The sequence below is a fragment of the Anticarsia gemmatalis genome, chromosome 9 (genome assembly GCF_050436995.1).
Source record: "Anticarsia gemmatalis isolate Benzon Research Colony breed Stoneville strain chromosome 9, ilAntGemm2 primary, whole genome shotgun sequence".
NCBI lineage: Eukaryota > Metazoa > Arthropoda > Insecta > Lepidoptera > Erebidae > Anticarsia > Anticarsia gemmatalis.
This window is the reverse complement of record NC_134753.1, coordinates 5,855,712-5,880,759: the sequence shown is the minus strand read 5'-3', so window position 1 is coordinate 5,880,759 and position 25,048 is coordinate 5,855,712. Positions and strand designations below refer to the sequence as shown.

General features: G+C 33.6%; 2 protein-coding genes across 3 annotated transcripts; one reads left to right on the top strand and one right to left on the bottom strand.

Moving 5' to 3' along the window:
• The first annotated feature begins 95 nt into the window (after positions 1 to 95).
• On the top strand, positions 96 to 4,072 carry LOC142975291 (transmembrane protein 62-like). The gene is made up of 5 exons (XM_076118048.1): positions 96 to 432; positions 659 to 908; positions 1,700 to 2,595; positions 2,662 to 3,233; positions 3,353 to 4,072. Exons 1-5 carry the CDS (start codon positions 229 to 231, stop codon positions 3,384 to 3,386), a joined length of 1,956 nt encoding a protein of 651 aa, XP_075974163.1. The 5' UTR covers positions 96 to 228; the 3' UTR covers positions 3,387 to 4,072.
• Positions 4,073 to 4,210: 138 nt separating this feature from the next.
• LOC142975292 (ATP-binding cassette sub-family G member 4-like) lies at positions 4,211 to 24,856 on the bottom strand. Of its 2 annotated transcripts, none has more exons than XM_076118050.1 (11): positions 24,623 to 24,856; positions 12,884 to 13,037; positions 11,357 to 11,516; positions 10,056 to 10,201; positions 9,438 to 9,676; positions 8,889 to 9,011; positions 8,612 to 8,751; positions 8,216 to 8,372; positions 7,795 to 7,895; positions 7,422 to 7,577; positions 4,211 to 7,198 (listed from the first exon to the last, which is right to left on the bottom strand). In XM_076118050.1, the coding sequence occupies exons 1-11, from the start codon at positions 24,711 to 24,713 to the stop codon at positions 6,854 to 6,856; spliced, it is 1,812 nt and encodes a 603-aa protein (XP_075974165.1). In that variant the 5' UTR covers positions 24,714 to 24,856; the 3' UTR covers positions 4,211 to 6,853. The 2 variants fall into 2 exon arrangements, with proteins under 2 accessions (XP_075974165.1, XP_075974164.1); XM_076118049.1 differs by lacking the exon at positions 24,623 to 24,856 and adding an exon at positions 20,561 to 20,765.
• Between the last annotated feature and the right edge of the window lie 192 nt (positions 24,857 to 25,048).

Below are 25,048 nucleotides of genomic sequence, written 5' to 3'. Positions count from 1 at the left end.
GATATAATCATCGATATTCCGCGAGCATCACTAATTTCAACAAAACTGATAATAATGTTAGTCAGTAGTGTCAACTGTCAACTGTCAGTATAAAAACGTCAAATCGAAACAACGAATGACTTTAATGTTTGTAGATTGTAGATATCATTTTCCAGATTATTTAGTTTAAACGGTAAATTGTCTCAAGTTTTGTGGCTGCACTCAATTTTCTTTAATGCAAAACTAGAAATGATTCTCTCAAAAAGAACGTTATGGGTTTTGTGTGTTTTATTATTGGTTTCAATTTTTATGGCCAATTTGTTGAACTCAATTGCAACGGATCATAATTTTTATTTTGATGACAAAAATGCTGGAGTTAATCATTCCCAGTTCTTAGGTGAAAAGTATGGTAAAATAACAGATACCAGTGACAATGTAATTTGGTTCCTCCAGGTGTGTATACATTTTATCAACGAAGTTATTATTGCGCTATTCTCATAGCATATCTTCTCTTTGTGTGACGCAGTTTTTGAAAACAAAGGTGATTTAAATAAAGGGCACTGTAGTAGTAAGTTTTCAATAGCCTTTGTATTCTCTGCTAGCTTTCACAAATATTATATTTGAATAGGTAATCATTATTAATCACTTTGTATTTGAAAGCTAAGTATCGTCTTTGTAGATTTCAGACATTCATATCAGCATATTTCGTGATCCAGGAAGAATATCACAGTTTCAACAATTTTGTGACAATACAGTGAAAAAAATTAACCCAGCCCTAGTTTTGGCTACAGGAGATCTAACTGATGCAAAAGCTAAAGATAACTTAGGAAGCTCCCAAGTTAAGACAGAGTGGGTCTATTACCATAATATTATAAAAGAGTCAGGAGTGACGGAAAATACGGTCTGGTTAGACATAAGAGGAAACCATGGTGAGATATAAAAATATGCTATTTGTTTTCTATAGTACCACTTCCTACATACTACAAAAATAAAACTAGTCATAGGGATATAATAATATAATATATAGAAAGCAGTTGTTGTTATTATGCAATAACAAGTCATTGACATTTTATCAATATTAGTACACAGTATTCACACAAAGCACTTTCTATAATTTGATGTATGGTGAATAATGGATGGTAAACAGATCATCAACATTGTAATTTAATATAGTAATTCATTACATGTCATGCTGATCTGGTTGTGCAATATTTATTAGGTCGGGGAAAAAGTCTTTTCGCATTATAGTGTGTATGAACTTGTAATAAAATCTCTTTGGCTTGAAGAATTACAAATTAGTACATGATTCATTACGTTTCTTTCAGTGAGCTCCTGAGGTACCCAAATATCGAGCTTTTTTGTGTAGAGAAAAGATTTTATTAAGTACAAGTTCATACACACTATAATGCGAAAAGACTTTTTCCCCGACCTAATATATAGGACCTATGAAAACATACTCCGATTCAGTTTCACTTTTTGGTCCTTTAATAAATTATCAGATTTAAAATAAGACCAGATTACTGGGCATTGTCAGACTACCTACTGTAGAGATAATGCTTTGTTCTTTATCAGTAACAAACTGTGATTCACTTAGTAACCAATATTTCTTTGGCTTATGATTATGATATATATTATGTTATCAATTGATCATTTTTTATTTATATTACTGCTTTGTGTATATGAAACAATGATTAATCTATTCAATGGATTTTTTTTCCAGATAATTTTAATATCAGAACACTTAATTCCCAAGAGAACTATTTTAGAAATTATTCAGTACAAGGGAAACTACATGCTAAGTCATATGTGCATTATGAAAACAAAAATGGTGTCAAAGTTGCATTTTTGGGTGTTGATGCATGTCCCGATCCTGGTCTGAGAAGACCATTTAATTTTATTGGAATCTTAGATGCACAAGAACAAGCCCACTTACAAAGACTTAAAGCTGAAGCTGAGGCCACAGCTGATCATATTATTTGGTTTGGACATTACCCGACATCATGTATACTACCACTTCAAAAGGATCCCAAAGGATTTGATTTGCGCCATCTCATTGGATCCATACATGCATCACAGGTTTACGTCTGTGGACATTTACATTCTATGGGTGGTCTAGTACCAAAAATGTACACAAAGCAGAAAAATGGATTCTTGGAATTAGAATTGGGAGATTGGAAAGACAACAGAATGTATAGATTAGCAGCTATAGACCATGGGCACTTCTCTTTTGTTGATCAAAAACATAATGTATGGCCACTTGTGCTTGTAACAAATCCCAAACATGCAATGTTTGCAATGCCTGGTAGAGAACCCTTGCATTTAATTCCTGACTCCACTCACATAAGAATACTTGCATTTAGCGATGTTGATATAGTTAGTGTAAAACTGTCATTTGATAAAATAAGTTGGATGCCATGTAAGAACATAAAGGGACCCTTGTATGCTTGCCAATGGCTGCCTAATTTGTTCAATGCTGGTGTACACCACTTCTATGTCAAAGTTATTGATGAATTAGGTAAGGAGGCTGAAGTTGACCATTCTTTTTCTTTGGATGGAACATTACTTAATTTTGATTTGACAGCAAGAATTTTGCTCATGTTGGATGCAGGAGTTGTGGTAAGACCTAACATTATTTTTTTAATAGTATCTAAAAAATGTATGGTCCTAACAGCGGCTTTTCAGTTTCAGGCAATTTTTGGAACACTTCTCTTGGTAAATGTGATACCTTTAGTCATTTTGAGGCTACAGAAGTCACCACCTAAATATCGAAGAAGATTTGGACGACATATGTTAAGGCGTGTTTGGTTACTGAGCAAACTCGATAGAGTATTCTATCCCATTGTCCTATATGCAGTTTATATACCAATTGGACCTTGGGCAATTGGAGAACTTATAGACGGTCACGTGGGCGCCATTTTTGCATGGGGTATTTTGATAAGAGGTGCATTTTTACCAGAACCTTTTACATATATGTATGGTAGCGTTCAATTAATGTTTGTACAGATACCTTTGATTCTAGTATTAGCACATTGTCTAGATTACCGCTTATTTGGGTTTCACGTACGAGGGGTACGGCGACTGATACAAAATTTGCCATTTGTGTTTCTGTTGTCAATACAGTTGCTATTGGCATACTTTTTCTGGCTAGAGTATGGAACCATGTCGTTTATGTTTGGACCACTGAGGACGTGGAGTATCGCCTTAAGCATATTATTGTGGTATAAAACGTTGAATTTGCCACCAGACCAGTGCAGGTAATTTACTTTCATATATTATTTTATAAATTCATATGAGTTCAACTTTCTATATAAGAATTTTCTGTAATGATATCTTGAATAACTGCCTATTATTAATTAACTGTGTATTGTTTCAGTAAACTCACAAAGTTGAACGAAATGCCTTCATAGTGTTGTCAGTCGATGCAGGAGCATACATTCTGAATATTTACTGTACAGCACCTGAAGATGTTGTGATATGATTTAAAAGAAGCAGCTTTTCTAGTGCGCAGTTTGACTTTGTGTGGAAGATTTAAGCCGAATGTGTTAATTATAATAAAATAATTTATTTACAAGTATTTGTCTGCACCAAAGATTTCTTTAAAAATTTGCATTCCAAATTTATATAGGTATATTTTAAAAGCAACGTGTAGGTTTGACCACTTGGTTATTTTTTCTCATGAGTAATAATTCTATAATATTCTCTATTCTATTAACACAGCAAATTTCAAATGAAAGTATTATTTATTTAAGTAAGTACATACGTTAACATACATACTTAGTACATATTAAAACTCACATACAGTATATATTCCAAGTGGAAATAGTTAGGCTACATAAAACTACAGGTTGCTGCGTACAAAACGTAAACGGGTCAATTTTGTCGAATTTTAGACTGCATTACGCGATTAATATAAATTTTACTTTTTCACATGGTACCTTTATAATTCGTTACGTGCACGTGCAAATTAACACATCTTAATTCTCGTAATAATGATTCTAGATGCAGAAATATATTTGCCTCGATCACTCGAGAAAATTGACCCGTTCTTTGATACCGTTAATGTCGCACAGCTTAAGATCCCTAGTCGTGGTTTCATATTAAACTTTATTAGAACTCACATTAAATCTTAATTATTATCATGTTACTAATATTCATCATTATGAATCAAAGTAAAAGAACATAATAAATGGTGCTTACGCTTAATACAGGAAGTATTCAAAAGCAATAAAACTTTATTTATAAAAATGATAAAAATATATTGTCATAAAATATAATCACATTCACCTATATACAATTAATATTAAAATAGTTATGTACAATTATGTTTGTCACTTAGATCCTAGTTGGCTGTGAATGGTTGAACATAAATGGAATGTAGGTACGCACTTATTTTTGGACATCTTTAAATCATTATCTACCTAAATAGACCGTCACTAGATCTTAAGAGGCATTGTTACACTTAACTTAAACTGCAAATATATAATAATATTTTCTTCACTTGGAGATTCTATGTTAAAATAATAATTAAATGTTTACTTACATTTTATTAAAAATCATATGTTTGTTATGATTCATAGTGTTTATTAACGTCAAATAATAGTAGTCTAGTTAATTTGCGGTTAGCACAAAGTTTAACAATGCCGTTAGCCAATTTATTATTGAGTGCATTTTGTCTAATACGATCACTTTATGAATTCTGAAGCCTGTGAATATGCTAATATACAGGAACACCTACATCAGGTTTATCTGCCATGTATTCTGCCCAGTCAAAGTAAGGAGGCTTTAGTGTTCTATGCAACATAATTATTTTCATAAAATGGTCGCATAAAATATATTATAAAAATAGTAGTTCGTATTATATTTTAGTCTGATGTCTAGTCCAGACAGTATTTTTGTAATGTAGATATTGCTTCTATTGAATGTTAGGGTAGATGTTTGTATTAAGATGAAAATTACAAGTATATCTACTAGCCGCTTTTAACTCATTGATTTTAAAATAGCACATTTTATTTAGGTACCACCTTACGAGATAAAATTCTCTGTATTCTGTGTTTTTTAATTTCGTTGCCTGCCTGGGGCGAAAAGCCCATTGACATGTGGGTCTATTAGATGAAAAGTGAATAGTATGAGATACTTGTAAATAATACCTATGTAAACAAACAATGCATATATTACTATATTTTTTGCAATCGCAATAAAGACAAAGGATTAATTTCCGCATATTGTTAATATAAATTTTGTAGTAATTGTTATCGATGTTGATCATTGAACTTTAATATTTGTGGCTATGTGCTTTGTGAATATAAATGTATAGGAAAATAACATATTTTTGTTTATGTTGTGATTGTCGGTTATTGACACGAGACATATTTAATTCCTATTATTGTAACCGAGTAAAGAGCTTTGTGTCCAAATACCTAATATGTTTAGTCTTATCTTTTGATTCAAACACATTTAATTTTTATACATTAGCACTGATAATCTTTAAACATACACTATCACAGTTATATACGTCGACAATAACAGTGCAGTGCGCTTACTGTATTGTAGGTACGCTATTGTCTTTGTCAAACCAATATCTGCTATGTGCACTTATTGCAAATTTCAACATTCTGATGAGTATGGCTATGTTACTTATTTACTTAAATTTCAAGACTGCAATTTGAATAAGCGCCATATATACCTACTGTGGTCGTTTATATGCATAAGGATTATTTAATAGTTCAGAGCTTAACACTTTTCGAACATAATGATAGAAGATATTGGTTTGTCAACGACGGTATATTTAATAACTTCTGACTATTGATTGTACAATACGTAAAAACAACAATAAGGGCCAGTTTCACAGCTTATGAAGTAGTGTCAGATATACTATCTGCTAGATAAAGTGACCGCTGAATTATTGTCATAATTCCATCTTGTAAATTATCTGATAACTAACATGAACTGGTGAAACTGGGTCTTAATGTCAATAATTGTTAACACAGTAGTAAATCATTTACTTAAAAAACCTAGAGTATACAATAGATACGGAGTCAAAAAGTAAACGTTCGGAAAAAACATGTACCAGAAAAACTATTTTCTGCAATTCAATACCTAGTACCTATAATTAAAAGATGGATTAATATTGACTGAAATGCTTTATTACCTCATGTATAACTTATTCTATTGTAGATCTAGGCATACCTACTGCTGTATTTATAAATATAATTCGAAATAAATATGTAATAAATAAACCGGTAGTGACATTTTCCCCGAAGTTAGGTAGTTTTAAAGGCTCAAATATTAGGTACCCATCCCTAAGTTTCCTTACAATAATTATTACTCCTGAAAGATACGCCGAATTATCCTTTTAGATAATCATATTTATGTAGGTATAGTACGTAGAAACCATACAGATGTCGCTAGTAGTGCATTAGATGTAGGTGCTCATTTCTAAATACACATAATGTACGTATTAGTACGTAAGTTTTAAATTAATTGAAAGAAACATAAGGGCCAGTTTCGTAATTTATGAATGAGCGTGTGATAACTTTTATGCATAACAAAATTACAGCAGATGCATGAAAAGAAAAATTCCAGTTATCGGATACTTATCCAGGAGTGTTAAATCTGAATTTAATTCATAATGTCTAAATACAATATAATTAGCATATAGCTTATAATAATATATGCAAATCAAAATAGAGAGCAGATATTAAACTTCGTTCGTAATTTATTACCCGTAGACAAGGCTAGGATATTATTTGTAAACCTACCCAGCTCCGAGTAGACCTTATCTGTGTAATCACTTATTACGTTCCTTGAGATTTATATCGAAGTCTCTTTGGGTTACCTAATCTATAAATTCAACATTCCTTTATCTACGAATAACCTATCTACATGCTCTATAAACTCGGAACTTTAAAACTAAGACGAGCGCGATTTGTAAGATTACAATCCACGTGAATAAAGCTAAAAAGTCTCCGTTTAGATTTCTTGTTAGTTGTAAATGCTCAAAATAATCTTCTGGGTCTTTAAACATGCAGAAAATTTTATGACAAGGCAATTTCCCTCTATTGAAACCGTACACTGTTTCAAGGAACGCAGCGAATGCGTATCGGAAATATGATATAAGTGCGAACGGTCGAAGGTACACTGGCATCTCGTTGTATGGGATGAAGAATTCTGAGAACATCAGCATTGGTATGTTTGCGGCTGGAATCACGAACAGACCGAGCTGAAATAAAATTACAACACTTGCTTTAGCTTTTTCTCGTCGGAAAAATATCCAGGTTTGAAATAGCTATGAATAGTTAGGGGTAGGATTGAGTGCATTTTAAGTGATATTAAGTGGTCGCTTTCGAATCGTAACGATGACAAAATACACATCTTCGTAATGATAGTTCAGAATACGCCGTTCAATGTTATTCATAATAATATAAAATTTGCCATTGCTATACCTTCATACCGCACGCAGCGCCAATCACGAAGCCAAACGTTTGCGCCAGTATAGTGACGAGAGCGCACGTGAGCCACGCTAGACCCATACGATATGGTTCCAATGGCTGAGACGTCAGGTACCAGGCCGGGAATAGGAATACCGTCGCACACAGCAACTGAAACATACATATTCAAATTGAAATTGAAGTTCCGAATATTATGAGAAATCATCAGCTATATATGTATGTACAGGTAGATACCTATTATTAGATTGCGACCAGAACCATATAAACGAGTCAAATCTGATCTCTTTTAGAGGTGCACCTAACTTGTTTTCAACAATTAAAACAAAAACTGTAGTTAGGTTTCGTAATGAGAATGTTAATAATGTACCTGGATGGGTAAGTCTACGATGATTTTTGAGGCGCAGTAGGCTGGCAGAGAATACCATTTGTTGAGATGTTCGTGTAAGACTACCTTGGCTTCAACTGGAACTGGAAGGAAAATATTTGTTATTATCATTGGTTATGGTTATATTAAGTTACACACCATAACTTGAGTGGCAAACCAAAATTTCGAGATCGTCGACAATCGAGAGAAAAGAAGACAGTTACTTTTGGAAGAAATTAATTCCCCTTCAATTAACACCGGTGTTATAATTCGTACGTCAGTAGGTAATACTTTCTGAATATATATCTCTCTCTATCTTATTATATTTAAACTGATGTTTTTTTTATACAATTGTGGACGCAAGTGAGAATAGCAGATATATTATATTGTACCTAGGTGTTCACTGTAAACATAAGTAACTTACATGTGTGTATTGTGGGCATGGCGTTTGAGAAGAAGAGAAATAGTAGGAAGAAGAAGAGGCAACCGGTGTTGGATATCATTCGTCCGGCGTCTGCGCCTGCGCCGTTGTACAGCGCACCAAGCAGCAGAGCTACGATGAAGTGGCATACTAGTCGCAACTGCAACAAAATAACAAAAAAATATTTATATGTCTAACACCTTGTGTGTCAGTAGCACCAGTTCCCACACGGAACAAATTATATTTCTGCTAACCACTCAGAACAAATATCTTGTAGTATCTAGTCTTTGTATCTGTTGTTTGTAAGTTCGTAAAAGTCCATTCGATATAAGACTTATTTTTATTGTAGGAGTTGTCATAAGTATAGTATGTTACATTCTTCAAAATTAGATAACGCACCTGTGTCAAGTACACGTCTCTGACCACTCCAATACTACATCTCCATAATAAAGCGTTTAACTGTTGGCACACACTTGCGGCGTAGCCTTCTGAAGGAACCGCGCTGGGACTTAGTAGTGCTTCTGACTCAGGGGATAGTCCTGAAAAATAAATTGTAATTGTGTTTATTTTTTGTGTACTTAAAACGACTGCATTGTACTTAGTGTTTTTACCTTTGAAATGACGTGGCAATGTCATAGTCAATTAGGGTATTCTTGATAATGGGACCTTTACTAACCTTTTGTTTTTCCATTCTGAATGTCAGTCTTGGCGATTTTCCTCATCTCTTGGGCATAACTATTCGCTTCACTTTCTAAGAGACTCTTATTGCCTGCATGTTCATCACTGGCAATTTCTAATACTGGAAATATGTTAAGCAATATTTGAGCAACAATACGCATTAATAATTTAACTTTGTGACACTGGTTAGCGCTACAAAAAATAGTAGAGAATGAAAATGAGCATAAAAAATAGAGAATCCAAAGTGTTCTCATAGAATTAAATAGACTTACATTATTAGATTTGGTTGATTGATTCATTAGGCTTTTTATTTTGGGAACAGGTTTGAAACAACCTATTTTTAAGATCTCTATGTTATCCAGAAGCTCATTAATTTTGCTAACGTCTCTGTATATTACGGTACCTAATAGGCCTCTCTCTGGCATAGCACCAGAACGAAATCAGTGATATTAAGGGGTTTTTAAAACATTCTATTATATACAAGTGCCTTCGGCTAAAACAAGTATGATGTTATAAAGAAAAAGTTCTTTGTGCGATAGATACTTACAATAATCAGCTACATTATAATACTGAGGGCAGACGAAGCCTGCTCTAGTGAGTGCATCGGGTAGGTCCACCACCGCGCCTGCGTACAACGTTCTACCACTGGCCAGGACTATGACGTCATCAGCCGTGTTGAACAGCTGCGATGAAGGCTGGTGGACTACGCAGGCTATGGTGCGGCCACTTCGAGCAACTGTTAAGAGAGCTCGCGCTACTGATAGCGATGAAACTGCATCTAAGCCACTGAAAACATATAATTTGCATATAATAAAAGTAGGTAGGTACTTATATTACTGTAGTAATGAACACCTTTGTATTAAAAATAACAAGCTATTAGAGACACTGCATTGCTTCGTAAATCAGAGTTATAATAAAAAAAACAGTCCTTATGTTGGAGTCCGAAGGTCACCGATGGATATGGCCGTTAAAGTAATTATAAATAATTTAATTACATTTACGACCATTAACTTCTTAATAGTCGTAAATGTAAGGTAGGTAGGTAAGGTAAGGTAGGTAGGTACCTTAGGTAGGTACTTTTAGATAGTTGTAAAGATAGAGCACAGGTTTAACAGCCGGTAAGTTAATTTTCGTGTATATTAGTCAGAATGTACAGTAGAGTTACCTTGTTGGTTCATCTAAGAGCATGACTGGTGGGTCTGTGAGCAGTTCGCACGCGATGGTCAGTCTCTTCCGTTCTCCACCAGACAAGTTGCCTGCTCTCGTGTTCAATACGTCGTGGATGCCTAGTTGCTTCGTCACTGTTTTAATCTGAAATCAGAAGTCAAAAACTACTTATCGGGTTGCCTGTGCTTTGGTTCACGTTATGTTTTATATCAAAAAAATTAATTCCCATTGCCACTAAACTTTAGCTAAATTGGATAACTTACTATTGTCTAGTTATATAAATTCTCACGGTAACGATAAATGATCACGAGTAATTTTATAAATAAAAGGTCAGCCATCTGAAATTGGCGGTGTTCTTTGCATACATGAGACTGTGGGGCGTGGGGCAGGTGGAACTTTCCAGTTTTACTCAATAATAAGGACACCGCATAATATCAGGTTGCTGATATTATTACTATTAGATTCCTGCTTTTATCATATCGATACTTTCAATGTCAAACACGAATGATTTCAGAATCAGTATGTTTCTTTAATTAATTAATAATATTCACCTCATATCTGTCGTAATAGGTGTCGTAATTCGACGATATCATAGTCTTGTGAAAAGGGGGTCACGCAAGTCACGGCAGAAATATAATAAATTGATTTGAGTATCCATAACCAAAATCTTTCACCCCTTCTCTAAATTGTATTTTAAGGTTTTATACGCAAGGGTCTAACGAAATCCTGTATTATCAAAACTGATTGATGGAAACTTTATGTGTTATTTTCATTATCAATATCTATCTAACCACCTCATACATAATAGTGAAGTAAGTGTGAATAAATAAGAGACTAATAGACTAATAGACTCATATGGTACTTGTATTCTACCTATAAGTACATCCGGCTTCATTCATCCTATAAACTTAAGTTAGACTAGCTTCTAGACAACGGAGATAGAAATTCCGATGTCAATGTAACGGCTTAGTACTATCAGCCACGTTATCAGCCATAATTCCATCACTATCGTACGATAAATCATTGTGATCGTGTTAATTAATTAATTATTCGTACGATAGTTATAAATATCTAAATAATGTTTTAAGACAAAACAATGGTGATTACGAAAATCTATCACTTAGCTTACATCAAGCAAATACATTCTAGTCATTAAATTGTGATAGCTATACCGTACCTGCAGGTATTAAGGCCTGTCGGGTAATAAGGCCTAAATAACAAAAAATGTACAAAATACAGTAAGTAGTTGACGATCAAGATTACAGTCACACAAGCTCAGAGCTGAAAATACAAACTAACCACATTGGTTCTTTCTCTATGTGTCATGTTCGGTAGCTTCAGGCTGGCGGCGAACTTGAGGGTTTCTCCAGCAGTGAGTGTGTCTATGAGAGTCGTGTCTTGAGCGACCAGCACGGAGTTCCGACCTGCACCGTACAAAGAGCCGGTTACACCTGTCTTTCTGCAACAATCGTTTATCTTTACATCCGCGAGAATAATCATAAATATCAATTGTAATGATATAACATGACTTATATACGTACTTTTTTTTAAACAATTCTCGCACTAAGAATTGCTCTGGTGTCGCGGGGACTTTTACAAACACAAAAACAATTTAATGGACATAAAGTACAAATAGACCCGAAACAACTATTTGAGGACCGCACAAATAATTGTTCCGCGTGGGAATCGAACTCACGACCTCCCGTCGCAATGATAGCGGCGTGGCGGCCTCAATCACTGCGCCATGGATGCAGTAAAATTTTTGTAATACCAACTATGTTTCACAGCAGTTGACGCGTACCTAGTTACAGATTTCTTGCCAATGACGTATGGTGAAGACAGCCCAGAAATAGTAAAACTGCGTAGGTGTATTCAAGCAATATAACTACATTAATTAATATTATCATAAGTAATAAGTATGAGAAAAATACTCCTCAGTACTTAATCAACGTCAAAATATTGTCTTACTAGCTGACCCGCGCAACTTCGCTTGCGTCATATAAGAGAGAATGGGTCAGAATATCCCATATTTTTGTAACACTTTTTACTGTTACCTACTCTGCTCCTATTGGTCGTAGCGTGATGATATAAAATATGCTTTTTTTTCACGAAAAATATTCTCAAAATTATTTATATCTCTTAGTATAACGAAGTCGCGCATATCCGCCATTAAAACAGTTGCCATGGCAACGGAATTTTGTTAATTCAATGTCATTATAATATTGATTTTTCGCGCCTTCGTTGAATTTTCTGAATTTTCCCGGGAAATGCGTCATTTTCCCGGGGTAAAAAGTAGCCTATGTCCTTTCTCGGGTATCAAAATATCTCCATACCAAATTTCATGCAAATTGGTTCAGTAGTTTAGACGTGATTGAGTAGCAGACAGACAGACAGACAGACAGACAGACAGACAGACAGACAGACAGACAGACAGACAGACAGACAGAGTTACTTTCGCATTTATAATATTAGTATAGAGTATAGATTGTTAAACTCTGTGAATCATTATAACGAAGTTTAAAAAAAGTTAATTGCATGTTATTGCCTGAGAAATTAAAAATACGGTATTACTATAACAAAATTAATTTATAGCATAACTGAACACTCTCAATTAATTAAGTGTTTAAGATGTTCATTGATTTCGGTAACTTTATTTGTCTCCCAAATATGCGCAGGTATATACATATGAATATATGAATCAATAAGAGGCTTCTAACCGAAAAAAGACAACCTTCGGATGTTATTATTATACTTAGCTTAACTGTAATATTTAGCTTTAGGCTATTTATGCTATGGGTAAAATGTAAATGAGAAACAAGTGCTTACTTTCTTCCGGCAAGAATGCTGAGAAGTGTGGTTTTACCAGCTCCCGAGGGTCCGAGGATAAAAGTCATTCGACCCGGCCTGAGGGCACCAGATGCACCACAGAGAATCACATTTTTGTCATCCACCGGTTTCTGTTTTTTGTCCCATATTTTCCCTGAAATAATGACAATCGTAGGTTAGTAATAATAATAACATATTGTAATACACTTTTATTTTTGTAAATGTAAAACAATTTTTGTCGCATATATTAATTGTTCAACGTGAAATCGATAATTACTATTACCAACCAAATTATCTTATGATTTTAATTAACATTTAAATTATAAAATATTATTGGTTGCTATTTTAAAACGAAATCTAAATATTTGTATTATTTTCTGTTTCTAATGTTGTCCCTGCGCGTTTCATAATTTGTTCTCTGCTTTTAAGGGTCAGAAAACAATTCCAATGGTACAAGAATCGGTATTCTAAAATATCCATTGTTTTTGTAATAAAGTTAAATCAATTATTTGCCATGACACTGTAGGTAGTAGTAACCCAAGTAAGCAATGATATTTATATCTGTGTGACATTGTGCAGGTAAAGTGCCCTTCAAAGATTGCAATCGTTGAACTAACCGCTTGAGTGTCTACGGGAAAATAATCGTACAAAGGATTACGTAGGCATGTCAAGGATGGGCCTGTATAGCCATCATTTTTATTTAAAGAATTTGTAGGCTTTACCGCTTTAGAAGCTTAAATCTATTATTTTGTTGTTGTTTTGGTAACTTAGTTTACGGGAGCTTCTTTATAATAGTAGCATATTATTATATTCGTGTCGTTGGTCAAGTAAGGGCTAGTGCAAAATGTAGAAAACATGTCTTTTGTATTTTATGAAGAAAACTCTTTACGGAGATAAATGCGAGACGTAGATAAAGTTTCGTCATAATATTATCTTTAAAATATTTTAAATCAATTGATGGTATGAATGAAAGCTTAGATAATGGCTCGTATCATATAGAATTTTCCGCAATAATCCCTCAATCTAAATCTGTATTCAGTGTATAGAAAAGTTGATAAACAAAAGATATACTTAATTATTTAAATAATTTTCCTTAACTTTTTCATGGTCACCTACTGACCAGAATATCATCAGAAAGACAATAAAGCTGATAAGATACCTACGTCATAATAGCAGCAAAAAAGATAACACGTTCCTATTAAGTAGTGAAAAATATTACTTATCTGAGCTATAATTAAAAATACACAAATAAATCAAAGGCATTTTTACTCTTTGTTGAATTAAAAACTGTTACGATTACAGTCAAATTTCCATCCTACAGTGATCCTCGATTTACCAAATTATGTGCTCATTATGTGGAGTCAGTATACATTAGAACTGCAATGTGTATATAGATATCATTGAATTTAGGAGTCTGTGTTTATGTTCATAATAACGCCTGCCACACGGTCAATAAACTAGCACTTAAACAAACTAGCAATTACACTCTGTTTTCGGCCTTAATAGCGTCAAATTAACAAAATATATGTATTTGCCTGACTCTGCTATGTACAAGCAACTTCAACTCTAGAGAAAATTACTAAATAAAGTATAAATTATAAATTTTATTTGTAATGCTTTATGTAACTTGTTTTAATTGTCTTCCTCCTATGGCCGTGTAGGAAATGACCCGTGCTTGTTCGACTTTTATAGTAATTACGCAGCACAATATAGTATATACTTACTTTGATATAACAATTTAATTACCAAAATGACGTCAAATACTTAATCTTTTTTATAACATATCTGGAGGGTTTGGTACAGAAAATATATATATTATGTCCGGGAAATAAGTATAAGCAAAAGTGTAAATAATCGAGAAATATAGAATTAGCCATAAAAACATTATAAGCTCATATAAAAACACACATGACAACTTGTAAAGAATCATAATCATATTTATAGTTAGAGTACCGTAGAATTTACGTTTGCTGCATGCAAAGTCCACAGGCAAAAATTTACATAGGAAAATGAAAGCAAATCCACGCCACAGATTGTTTGATTATAAATGATTTTTTTGTTGCGTAACTGTACCTACCTATGCATATTAACTGAATAAAATATTAAGTGAATTTTAACTTGCGGCAAGCATTAGGTACATGGGTTTTTTGCAGAAGATAATATTTACCGGAATATAAAAGAAAAAATGTAAGTTCACTTCGGGCAAAATAACATTTACAGTTCAGTGACTTTAACATGAATCATTATAAGCATCATTGTCACATCATAATCAATAGACTTTGTTATTATTGACAGCTTGAAAAATTATGCTTTCCGTAAAATCACGCACAACTTACACATAGTTACCTACTATTTGAAAAGGTAATTGATTGCGAATTCATCTCAGGCATGTTTCTATTTAGTTAACTTAGATTAGCCTCTCCACCATTTGAGTAAAAAAAAAATAGAATTATGAAGCCCTGCTATATTCTTTCACAATTCTGTTTATAGGGTATAGTACCTACTTATATCGCCCTGTTGAATTTAATCCTAGTAGGCTCGGCCGAGGTTTCACTACGAGACCCTAAAAGATGAAGACATGTATTTAAAGAAAAGATAAATGTTATGCTGTGGTCATATTACAGTAGCATTCAAGTATGTGTTTAGTTACTGGTATCCAGTTAGTTAAAGTAAGTAAAAAAATCAAGTTCAAAGACCTAGAGCGTGTATTGTGTAAACAATGAAAAATATACCTATGACCTTCTATTCGCTAATCACATACTCGTATAACGGCTTCTTTTCGTAAATCGTACACAAATACTCTAAACCGGTACACGGAGTAATTAATGCCGTTTAAAGAACTCATTGTAATAAAATTGACAATAGTTTTCTAAAAAACGGTTGTACTCTATTATTATGAAAGATGTAAATAATCTATCTATCTATCGTATGGTTAGTGGTCAACCTAGTGTCAAAGTTGTTCAAGCCGCCCGAAAGGCCTTTGACATGGCTTAACAACTGTTATCTAAGTTGACAACAACCAGGACCGACTTTTTACGTGCCCTCCGAAGCACGGAGGCGCTCAGTTCAAATACCACTATTCGGTCCGCGCCAACGGTTGCTTAACCCACAGATCGTTTACCGACCGGTGAACACAACTGGCTATGAGCGCCTCATATAAATAACTAGCTGACCCGCGCAACTTCGCTTGCGTCACATAAGAGAGAATGGGTGAATTTTTCCCCGTTTTTGTAACATTTTTTACTGGTACTCTGCTCCTATTGGTTGTAGCGTGATGATATATAGCCTATTGCCTTCCTCAACAAATGGGCTATCTAATACTGAAAGAATTTTTGAAATCGGACCAGTAGTTCCTGAGATTAGTGAGTTCAAACAAACAAACAAACTCTTCAGCTTTATAATATTAGCATAGATGACTCGTAAATAATGACCTACTAGCAGTTTGTTTAAAGTACATAACTACTTAATTTGTTAATATTCAGTGTTTCTATTCCTATCGGATTGTTTGGACGAATCAGATTATTATAAAAACTAGCTGACCCGTGCTCGCGTGAATTTCGTACTGTTGCTTATTCGTTTGAGCGCGCGAATTGCGAAGCACCATAAAAATGCTAACAACTCTTTTGTCATCTAATGGTTATTTACGAAAGGGACCCGAAGAGCACACAATGTGACACAGGCTCAGGCAGGCCTGATTTCCTGTGGTTACCTTCTTTTCCGCTCTCGTCTGTATCCTTACCAGTTTACAGTGTAAAATATAAATAATACCTTATTATAGACTGCCCATTGCTTACCCGTCTGGATTCAGAATATTATTATAGGTACAGACAGAACTATCTGCGCCGGAGCTCTTCACACGCGTAATAATGTAGGTATACTTACGATGATACGTCCGAAACCGCGTAACCCGTAATTATTTTTTATATATCATCCGTTGTTTATTTTTTAAAACTTACCACATAGTCTGTTTCATAGCCATCCAATTTATTTCCTTAATGCAACCAATTAATTTGGTTATGTGTTACGAACTACAACGCCAGCTGTTGGTTGCGGCAAACAACGACAACAAACTAAATTACTCGCTTTGCCATCTAGGATATCCCGACCGCACCGGACCCACGTAAACCAACATTTTTGTGTATAATATATCATACAACATTTATGTTTGAAAATCTTATAAATGTGTAGCCTGTTTCAAAGGTATTTTTTTTACAATAAAGCAATCAAATTAAATTAATTAGGAAAAACATGCTGTGTTGCGGACTATAACGCCATCTATTGGCTGGTGCGAACAACAGGTATTGATATGGCCGGCACCGCGTTAACTATATGCGAATGTTGTGAAATTTGCAACGCCATCTATGGTCTCTTTAGAGAAAACGTAGGTTCAAACGATTTCTACGTATTTTTTTCAATTTTCTAATAATTTATGAAATTTTATGCGTTATAAAGTATCCTAAAAATTGCTCCACTACTTATTCTATGCATATACCAAAATTCAGTGCATTCTATCCGGTAGTTTTTACGTGATAGCGACACATACAGACGGAGGACAGACAGACAGACAGACAGAAAAGAAAATTATAAATTGCAGATTCGGTATCAGTATCCGTTACTGAACATCCCCCATTGGTTTTTTTTTAATATATTCAATGTACAGAATTGACCTCTCTACGGATTTATTATAAGTATAGATATTATGTTCGTTAAAAATTACAATTATAAACTTGGCGTTAGGTTAATTCAAAAACTGTAATTTGTATACAATAATAGATATATGCTAATGAATCTTATCTTTTGATGTAATGACGTTCAACAAAGCATGGTCTTAATAATAATTTAAAATAAAATATAAATATTTATTCAAAATTATCCCACACTGCTCTCAGATAGGTTTTTGAATGGCGCGGATTCCACACACAAAATAACAAGTCTGTATCACGTGTTATTTTTTTAATAAAACGTGTTTGACCGAAGCAATTTTTTATATTGTGGTAATAAATCGGCCAGTGTTAATACTTTATAATGTTTTAAATTATGAGAAAACTAGCTGACCGGCGCAACTTTGCTTGCGTCCAATGAGAGAGAATAGGTGAAATTTTTTTCCGTGTTTATAACATTTTACTGGAACTCTGCTCCTTTAGGTCGTAGCGTGATGATATATAGCCTATGTCCATTCTCGGGTATCAAAATATCTCCATACCAAATTTCATGCAAATTGGTTCAGTAGTTTAGGCGTGATTGAGTAACAGACAGACAGACAGAGTTACTTTCGCATTTATAATATTAAGTATGGAAAAGTAAGGATTATTCTTATGAGGTTTATTGCTAGGTAGTCAGTCAAATGGGCTATGAATAAATAATAAAAATGTACATGGTAAAATCGCAACTCAAAAATAACAATAGACGAATTATCTTCTAAGTAGCTACATAATAATATAATAACTTTTTGTATTAATTAAATTCGCATTAGAAGAATTGGAATACATAGATATACTTATGGCCATGATAATAGTGGGGAATACATACATACATATACTTGCCATGATAATAGTGGTAAAATGAGTTAATTATGCCTTTAGGTTATGTCCATCACTTAAGTATCTCGTATTGGCCATAACCTGACGACTTAGTTAACGATTAATAATAACGATACATATTTTTCTGACAATTTAATGAGTTTTTTGTTTAGAAATTATATCTTCACAATGTTCTATAAAACGCGAGAGTTTAAAACTAACATTTCAAACAAGTAAACCACGGTGCTTGATTGAATATGTATACAGAAATCATTTGGCTTTGTGTTTAAATATTTGTATTGCATTTAACATCATATTTCGTATGTCAAATAGCTCATTTGAAATATAGATAAGAGATGTTCGAATGGTGTCATTATCATCGTCACGACAGATAGAGTTAAACAATGTTGACCTATGTGGGAAGAAGTAATATAAAAATATGAATATTTAAGTCCACGAAATAAATAAGATATATTTGGGTATTGTAAGCCAAGCTTTAAATATACAAAAGTAAAAACATCGGATAGTAAGTAAAATTTAAATATGTTTGTTACTCTGTCACGAAAAAAACTACTGGACGAATTTAGACGAAATTTTATACACTGACAGCCGGATTAACAGATAGGGTTCCTTTTTGCCCTGGGAAATATTTTCAAGCGGACGAAGTCGCGGGCAGATGCTGGTATTCGTTGAAGATCTATAGAAACAGGTAATGAACTATTGGAATAAAAACGCGTTTTTTGATTCAAAGCAATTAATAAGTACTCAAACCAGTTATTTTTGAAGCAGATCTATAAAAATATTAAGGTAGGTAGGTATAACGATATATTGTTAATGTACTCACAAATTTTCGAACACGTGTATTCGGAAAACCAAATGCGAACTTGTCCTACTCGTTTGGTTGTCCGTATTTGATATTATCTGTCATGATGAACATACATTAACAACAGGACGTGATATTATATCATTGCAGATAGTTTCATTTAATGTTGTAGTAAAGAGTTAGTAAATTTTAGATAAATTGAATGAGGCACGGGTTTTCTCGTGGAGCGAGAGAAGGTGTACATACAAAAACCCAATTGAAAGCTCTAACATTAGGCAGTATCATTCGAGTTACTATTGATAAGTACTATGCAAAAAGCTTCAGTAGACATTATTTGGTTTAGTCAGGATAGATAAGATCTCTTAACATTATCTCCGGTCATTCAAGTTCTTTAAGGATTGCCGAATTTCTCTAATACAAATAGAGTTCCAATCGTTCCGTAATCATTTAAACACTAGTCAAGTTAAATGACTAAAATCAATAGTTAACCTGGAATTACAAGTTGGCTTATTATTTTTAGGAAGCTTTTAATTGTTAACGTGCAGTATATCTCATTCCCATAAGTTATTTTTATACACTTATATATGAAAAAGTGAGATTTTGTAGTCAGTTAGTTCAGTCTTATAGGATTTTCATGAGTTTGCGATTTGTTTGGAGTTCTCAATATTGCATCTACTGAAAGTATCTGCTGGTATACTGTACCTGCTGGATAAAACCACCTGGTCTGTATGTAGTTTATAGCCTAGAACTATATTTATACATTTGTAATGTAATGTGTGTACTAATTTTAAAAATGTAAGTAAACCAGTGCGGGCGGCTAGTTTTGTGTAAACCATTTCTTTATTTTGTTATTTTTCGTTTTAGCATGGATGTTTCATATAAATAACGGACAATTAAAAGGTTTTAAAACTAAGACATATACAAGTTCAGTTAAAATAAAAAAAAAATATTATATGTTAGTTTACCCAGTCAAATTGTTGTGACAAAATATATTTAAGGTCAATCATTGTTTTTTTTATATAATATTAAGACCATAATATTTCAGATTAGAAAAAAATACGCATTGTCAGCTATTATTTTATTACAAGTTATCGCTGTATTGCTCGGTAAGTGTACCGTTTCTAACTATTTTATTGTTTGTTTTTATTTAAAGAACTAAGCATAAAATATTATTAGCTTTACATTGTGGGTACCTATGGTTTGAAACTTCATATCATTATAATTTTATGATATTTGTAAACGTAAATAAAATCAACAAATGCTGTATAACAGTTAAGGCGCGCACGCCGAGGGATACAAACAACGACAAACAAAACTTTCACTTAGAAACGTTACCGTTTGGAATCCTATATTGCACATCCATGAATGAAGAGACGTCACTAGTGTTCCATTTAAGATAATCATCACCAACACCTGTTTCTAGGTCCATCTTGAAAACTTAAAAATTATGTTCAACTATGCGAAAGCATACGCGATATCGCGAGTGTATTTGAAACTACGTTCGCGGCATGCGCAAGCGACAGTTAGACTGACAAAGCGCTGCCTACATTCGCTCCTATCGCATAGTCGCTGTGGTCATATCATACGGGACTCTTGGTCACTCTTCATCTCACATTCGTCAAATTATCTCGTTAGCTGCACCGCCACGAGTTTGGTTTATTCGTTTATTCCAGATTGTCGGGCATTGAATTACACGTCCAATTTGTTTAAAAGTTCATTGTTTGCTGAAATCAAAATAACATTGGCAGGTTTATTTGTATAAATAAGTAGATGTATTATACAATATAGGTAATATTTCCACTTTTATGATCAACTTTAATAAGTGTTGATTATTTTCAGTCCTAAACGCCCGATCTAAATCTATATATTTTCCCCGTTTTAGTAATTAGGCTTAGTTAAACTATGGTTTCCTGAAGCTTAAATTATTAATTTTTAGACCAATTTTCTAACAATTAATTTGGCTTCTAATTACGCTATTTACTTATCTATTACTAATTTTTATCGTAATTTCCTGCCAATGATCTTATTTATTATTTTCCTGTTATGATGTAAGTACATATATTTACCTAGGTGCTTATTTATTTGTCACGGAATGTTTATATAATAAGGCTACACGTGGTCTGGTCAGCTGTAAGTTTTGTCCTAGTGAGTACTCATATAGATATATCACATTGTATAATTAGGGCACGTAAGAGATACAATGTTCTGTATGCTGAGGCACTTTTAGATAACATTTCCCTAATACGTCGAAACAATTGGAGCTGCTCTAGACTAATATACTTTGGCTTTCAATACGCACACGAGAGCTACTTTATTTGATTATTTTAGTAAATAATGTGGAATTTTATGCCCAAAGGGAAACCAGTTTCAACAGCGACATGCCTAATCAGGCTGTTTAGCATTCGCATAAACGATATTAAAGGAAATCCATTATTTTATTCGTTTCTCTAAATTTTGACCAAACTCAAAAACAAAATTTTAAATTATTCTTTAAGGAGGAAAATGAACTCAAACTCGTTTCGAGCGAGCCCTAGAGTATCAAAAAAACCTGTTTGGGATTTTTACCCATGATTAAATTGCTAAGCTTCAACATTTTTAGTAGGTATATATTTTATAGATTTAATGTTAATTCGTTACATTATATAAATCTTATGCAATTGTAGAGCACTGATATCGCGGAATGTAGCTAAGTATTATTATCTAATAAGTATTGATAAAATAACGACGAGTCACAGTCATTATAATTACATGTATTTATTTATGAAATATATGTGTAGTTCATTATACAGATAAGTGACAAAATCAAAATCAAAATCAAATCATTTATTCATTTAGGTCAAGTGCTGACACTTATGATAGTCAATGATACAGAGAGTGAATTTACCGCCAGTTCGGAAGGTAGGGCCAATGAGAAGAGCTGGCAAGAAACTCCTGGCCACTCTTTTTAATCGCCAAATGATTTTAACAATATTTATGCTGGTATAAAACATTGATGATGTAAGTAGCTGCTACCTACCAACACTGCCCAACACACTTTGGTCATAACATAAATTAAATCAATATATTAAGGTGCTAATAAACAAGATATAAATAGTATTGGAAGTATGATGGGAGCATCTACCCACATAATATTATAAATGAAATCATAAGAGGCATTTCAAGAGCATACTGTGATAAAGGAAGTACAGTTAGTGAAACGAAGTTGCTTTAAAAAAAATTATAGCAGTCACCACACCCAGGACGACCAGTCACCCCAAGCAGCACCCGTTCACGAGTATGACGCGTGGACCAGCCATCACCCCCCTCGCACATATTAGAGGGAAGGGGGTGACCCGGCACACGACGCCGCCGCAAGCAATGACATTTTAGTGAGCATGACGAACCTTGGCATGGGAGCCCACCATTTCAATGAAAAAAAAATAATGAATACCACTGAGACTCGTGCAATACCTCTCTGTTACAGAGTTGAAATGACTGATTAATGTTTATACAATGCAAAGATGTATATATAAATATATAGATATTTAATCTGGATTTCTGTAGAACGCGTAACTAACTAATCCCATGTTTTCTTATCCATTAAGTAATCGTCAACTTTATAATAACCCCTTTTAATAAGATGACATTTAACGTATCTCACTGTAATACTGTAACTTTTTTGTTTCATCGCAAATGTGATAGATAGTAATTTTTGACATACTGTTTTGTTTATTATTGTATCATAGTCCATAAATAATATAATAATAAAATATATATACATCATTACCTAAACTTTGTATACATATATTATATCTTATAAAGTTTAGTCTCGACAGTGCGAAGATAGACAATGCGTAGTTTGTCAGCACGTGGTTAGGTTTGGTGCGATTGGCTATTATCATATTAGTACTGAGACCCCTCGATGCACTAACATGTATTAAAATGCATGGCCTCGCGCGTAAACATCACCTACCAAAACGTTCTGTTAAAGTCTTAGGACAAATTTTACGATGGGTAATTAATGTGTATTAAATAATAATTGTTCTTGCCTGTATAACATTTGTATAGATATTGCATTTTAGTGATTGGCTTTTTTGCAATCAATATAATATGTAAGTACGTGCAATTTATCTAAACAATATGTTGCGCGTTAAACGTGTTCTTTGTCAGTAGGTAAACTTATTGAGATGTATGTATGAATAAACATCGGAAACCCTGGATCTAACTCAATGGCGGAGAGGTAAAACACTGAGAAAAATCTTTTAATCACGATTTTATCGAATACGTTTTTCATCATGTAGCTGACCCGCGCAACTTCGCTTTCGTCTCATAACAGAGAATGGGTCATAATTTTCCCCGTTTCTTGTAACATTTTTCGTTTCTTCTCCGCTCCTAATCGTAGCTTAAAGTTATATAGCCTATAGCCTTCCTCAATAAACAGGCTATCCAACGTTAAATATTTTTTGAGATTAGCGCGTTTAAATAAACAAACGAACATACTCTATAATTTCATAATATTATAGTTTATGACTGGTATCGAAATAATTTTATTATTAATTCTTGCACAAAAATATCTTAGATAAAAGATAAGGGATGATGTACAAACTTAGCGGTGGAGTTCATGTTAAATACGTGTCAAAAGAGAAAGACTCTACATTTCTCTTCTCAGAGCTTCTTTTGTTTATGTTTTTGCTTGTATGTTTACGTGTGATCTCATTCATGCACACTAGGGAGGTTAAAGAGCTCTCGCATGCAGATCGCCTGACTGATAACTTCATCTTTTATTATGATACTATGAGGTGTACCCCTTAGTTGAAAATGAGGCTAATTAATTGCAAAGTCATGGCGAAAACAAAAGTAAGTATAAACTAATTTTACAAGCAACTGACGTTAATAAGAACATTTCTAGAGAAATGACTGGGTAATATGAACCCAATTATTTCACTACTAGTGACCACTATTGGTTGTTGACATCCGCTTCACATCCATGAAGTAAACAAACAAGGTAGTATACTTATAATATAGACTAGGTTTATAAAACCAACAAGACGTTCTGGCTTGTTCCATTTAACAAAAAGTCGTAATGTTTTACTTTGTACGAACACTGTGTACATCGAGCCTATTTAGCTGGTTATTTAAAAATTATGCACTTTGTTTGAATCTGATGATGTTATGATAGTAATAAAATTCTACAAGAACCAAGAATATTAAAATACATAGTGTTACGTACGAGTGGAAAGTAAGAAGTCGATTGCCTTCACATACTTTACATGGGTATAAGAATCAAGACAAACTTTGCTGTTTTATCTTTATCGTTTGAAATAATAACAACAATAAAATATTTTGTTTAAAAAGTAATAAAAGAAGAAGATGTTATAATAGTACCTATATTATAAAAATTATGTAAAACACACTTACTTTTCAATTTAATGGTGTGAAACAAGTCCGCGTAAGCTATTAGACTGCCATCTTCGTAACTTATATCATCTCTTCCAGTTTCCACATCCATTTTGTTTGGATATTCACGAATAAGGACACACGATATTGCTCACGAAGTAGGTATTATGCGCGGAATTGGAAAATTGGGAGCGTCGCAGGCGCACGGCGACGGTCCGCGCAGTACCGCATTCACAAACACACGCACGAGTACTGCACCACTCTACTGGGACTGTACTGCGATAGTCCTTATAGGTCCACGCAATATTATCTTCGCTCATACACTTTATCTCTACTTAATACAATTTTGACAGTGGATTTGTCTAGATTAACCATTAGGTAAATCGGATTTTATTCAAAGCCTTTAATAAGGAAGTATTATAAAAAGTGATTGAAGATAATGTACAT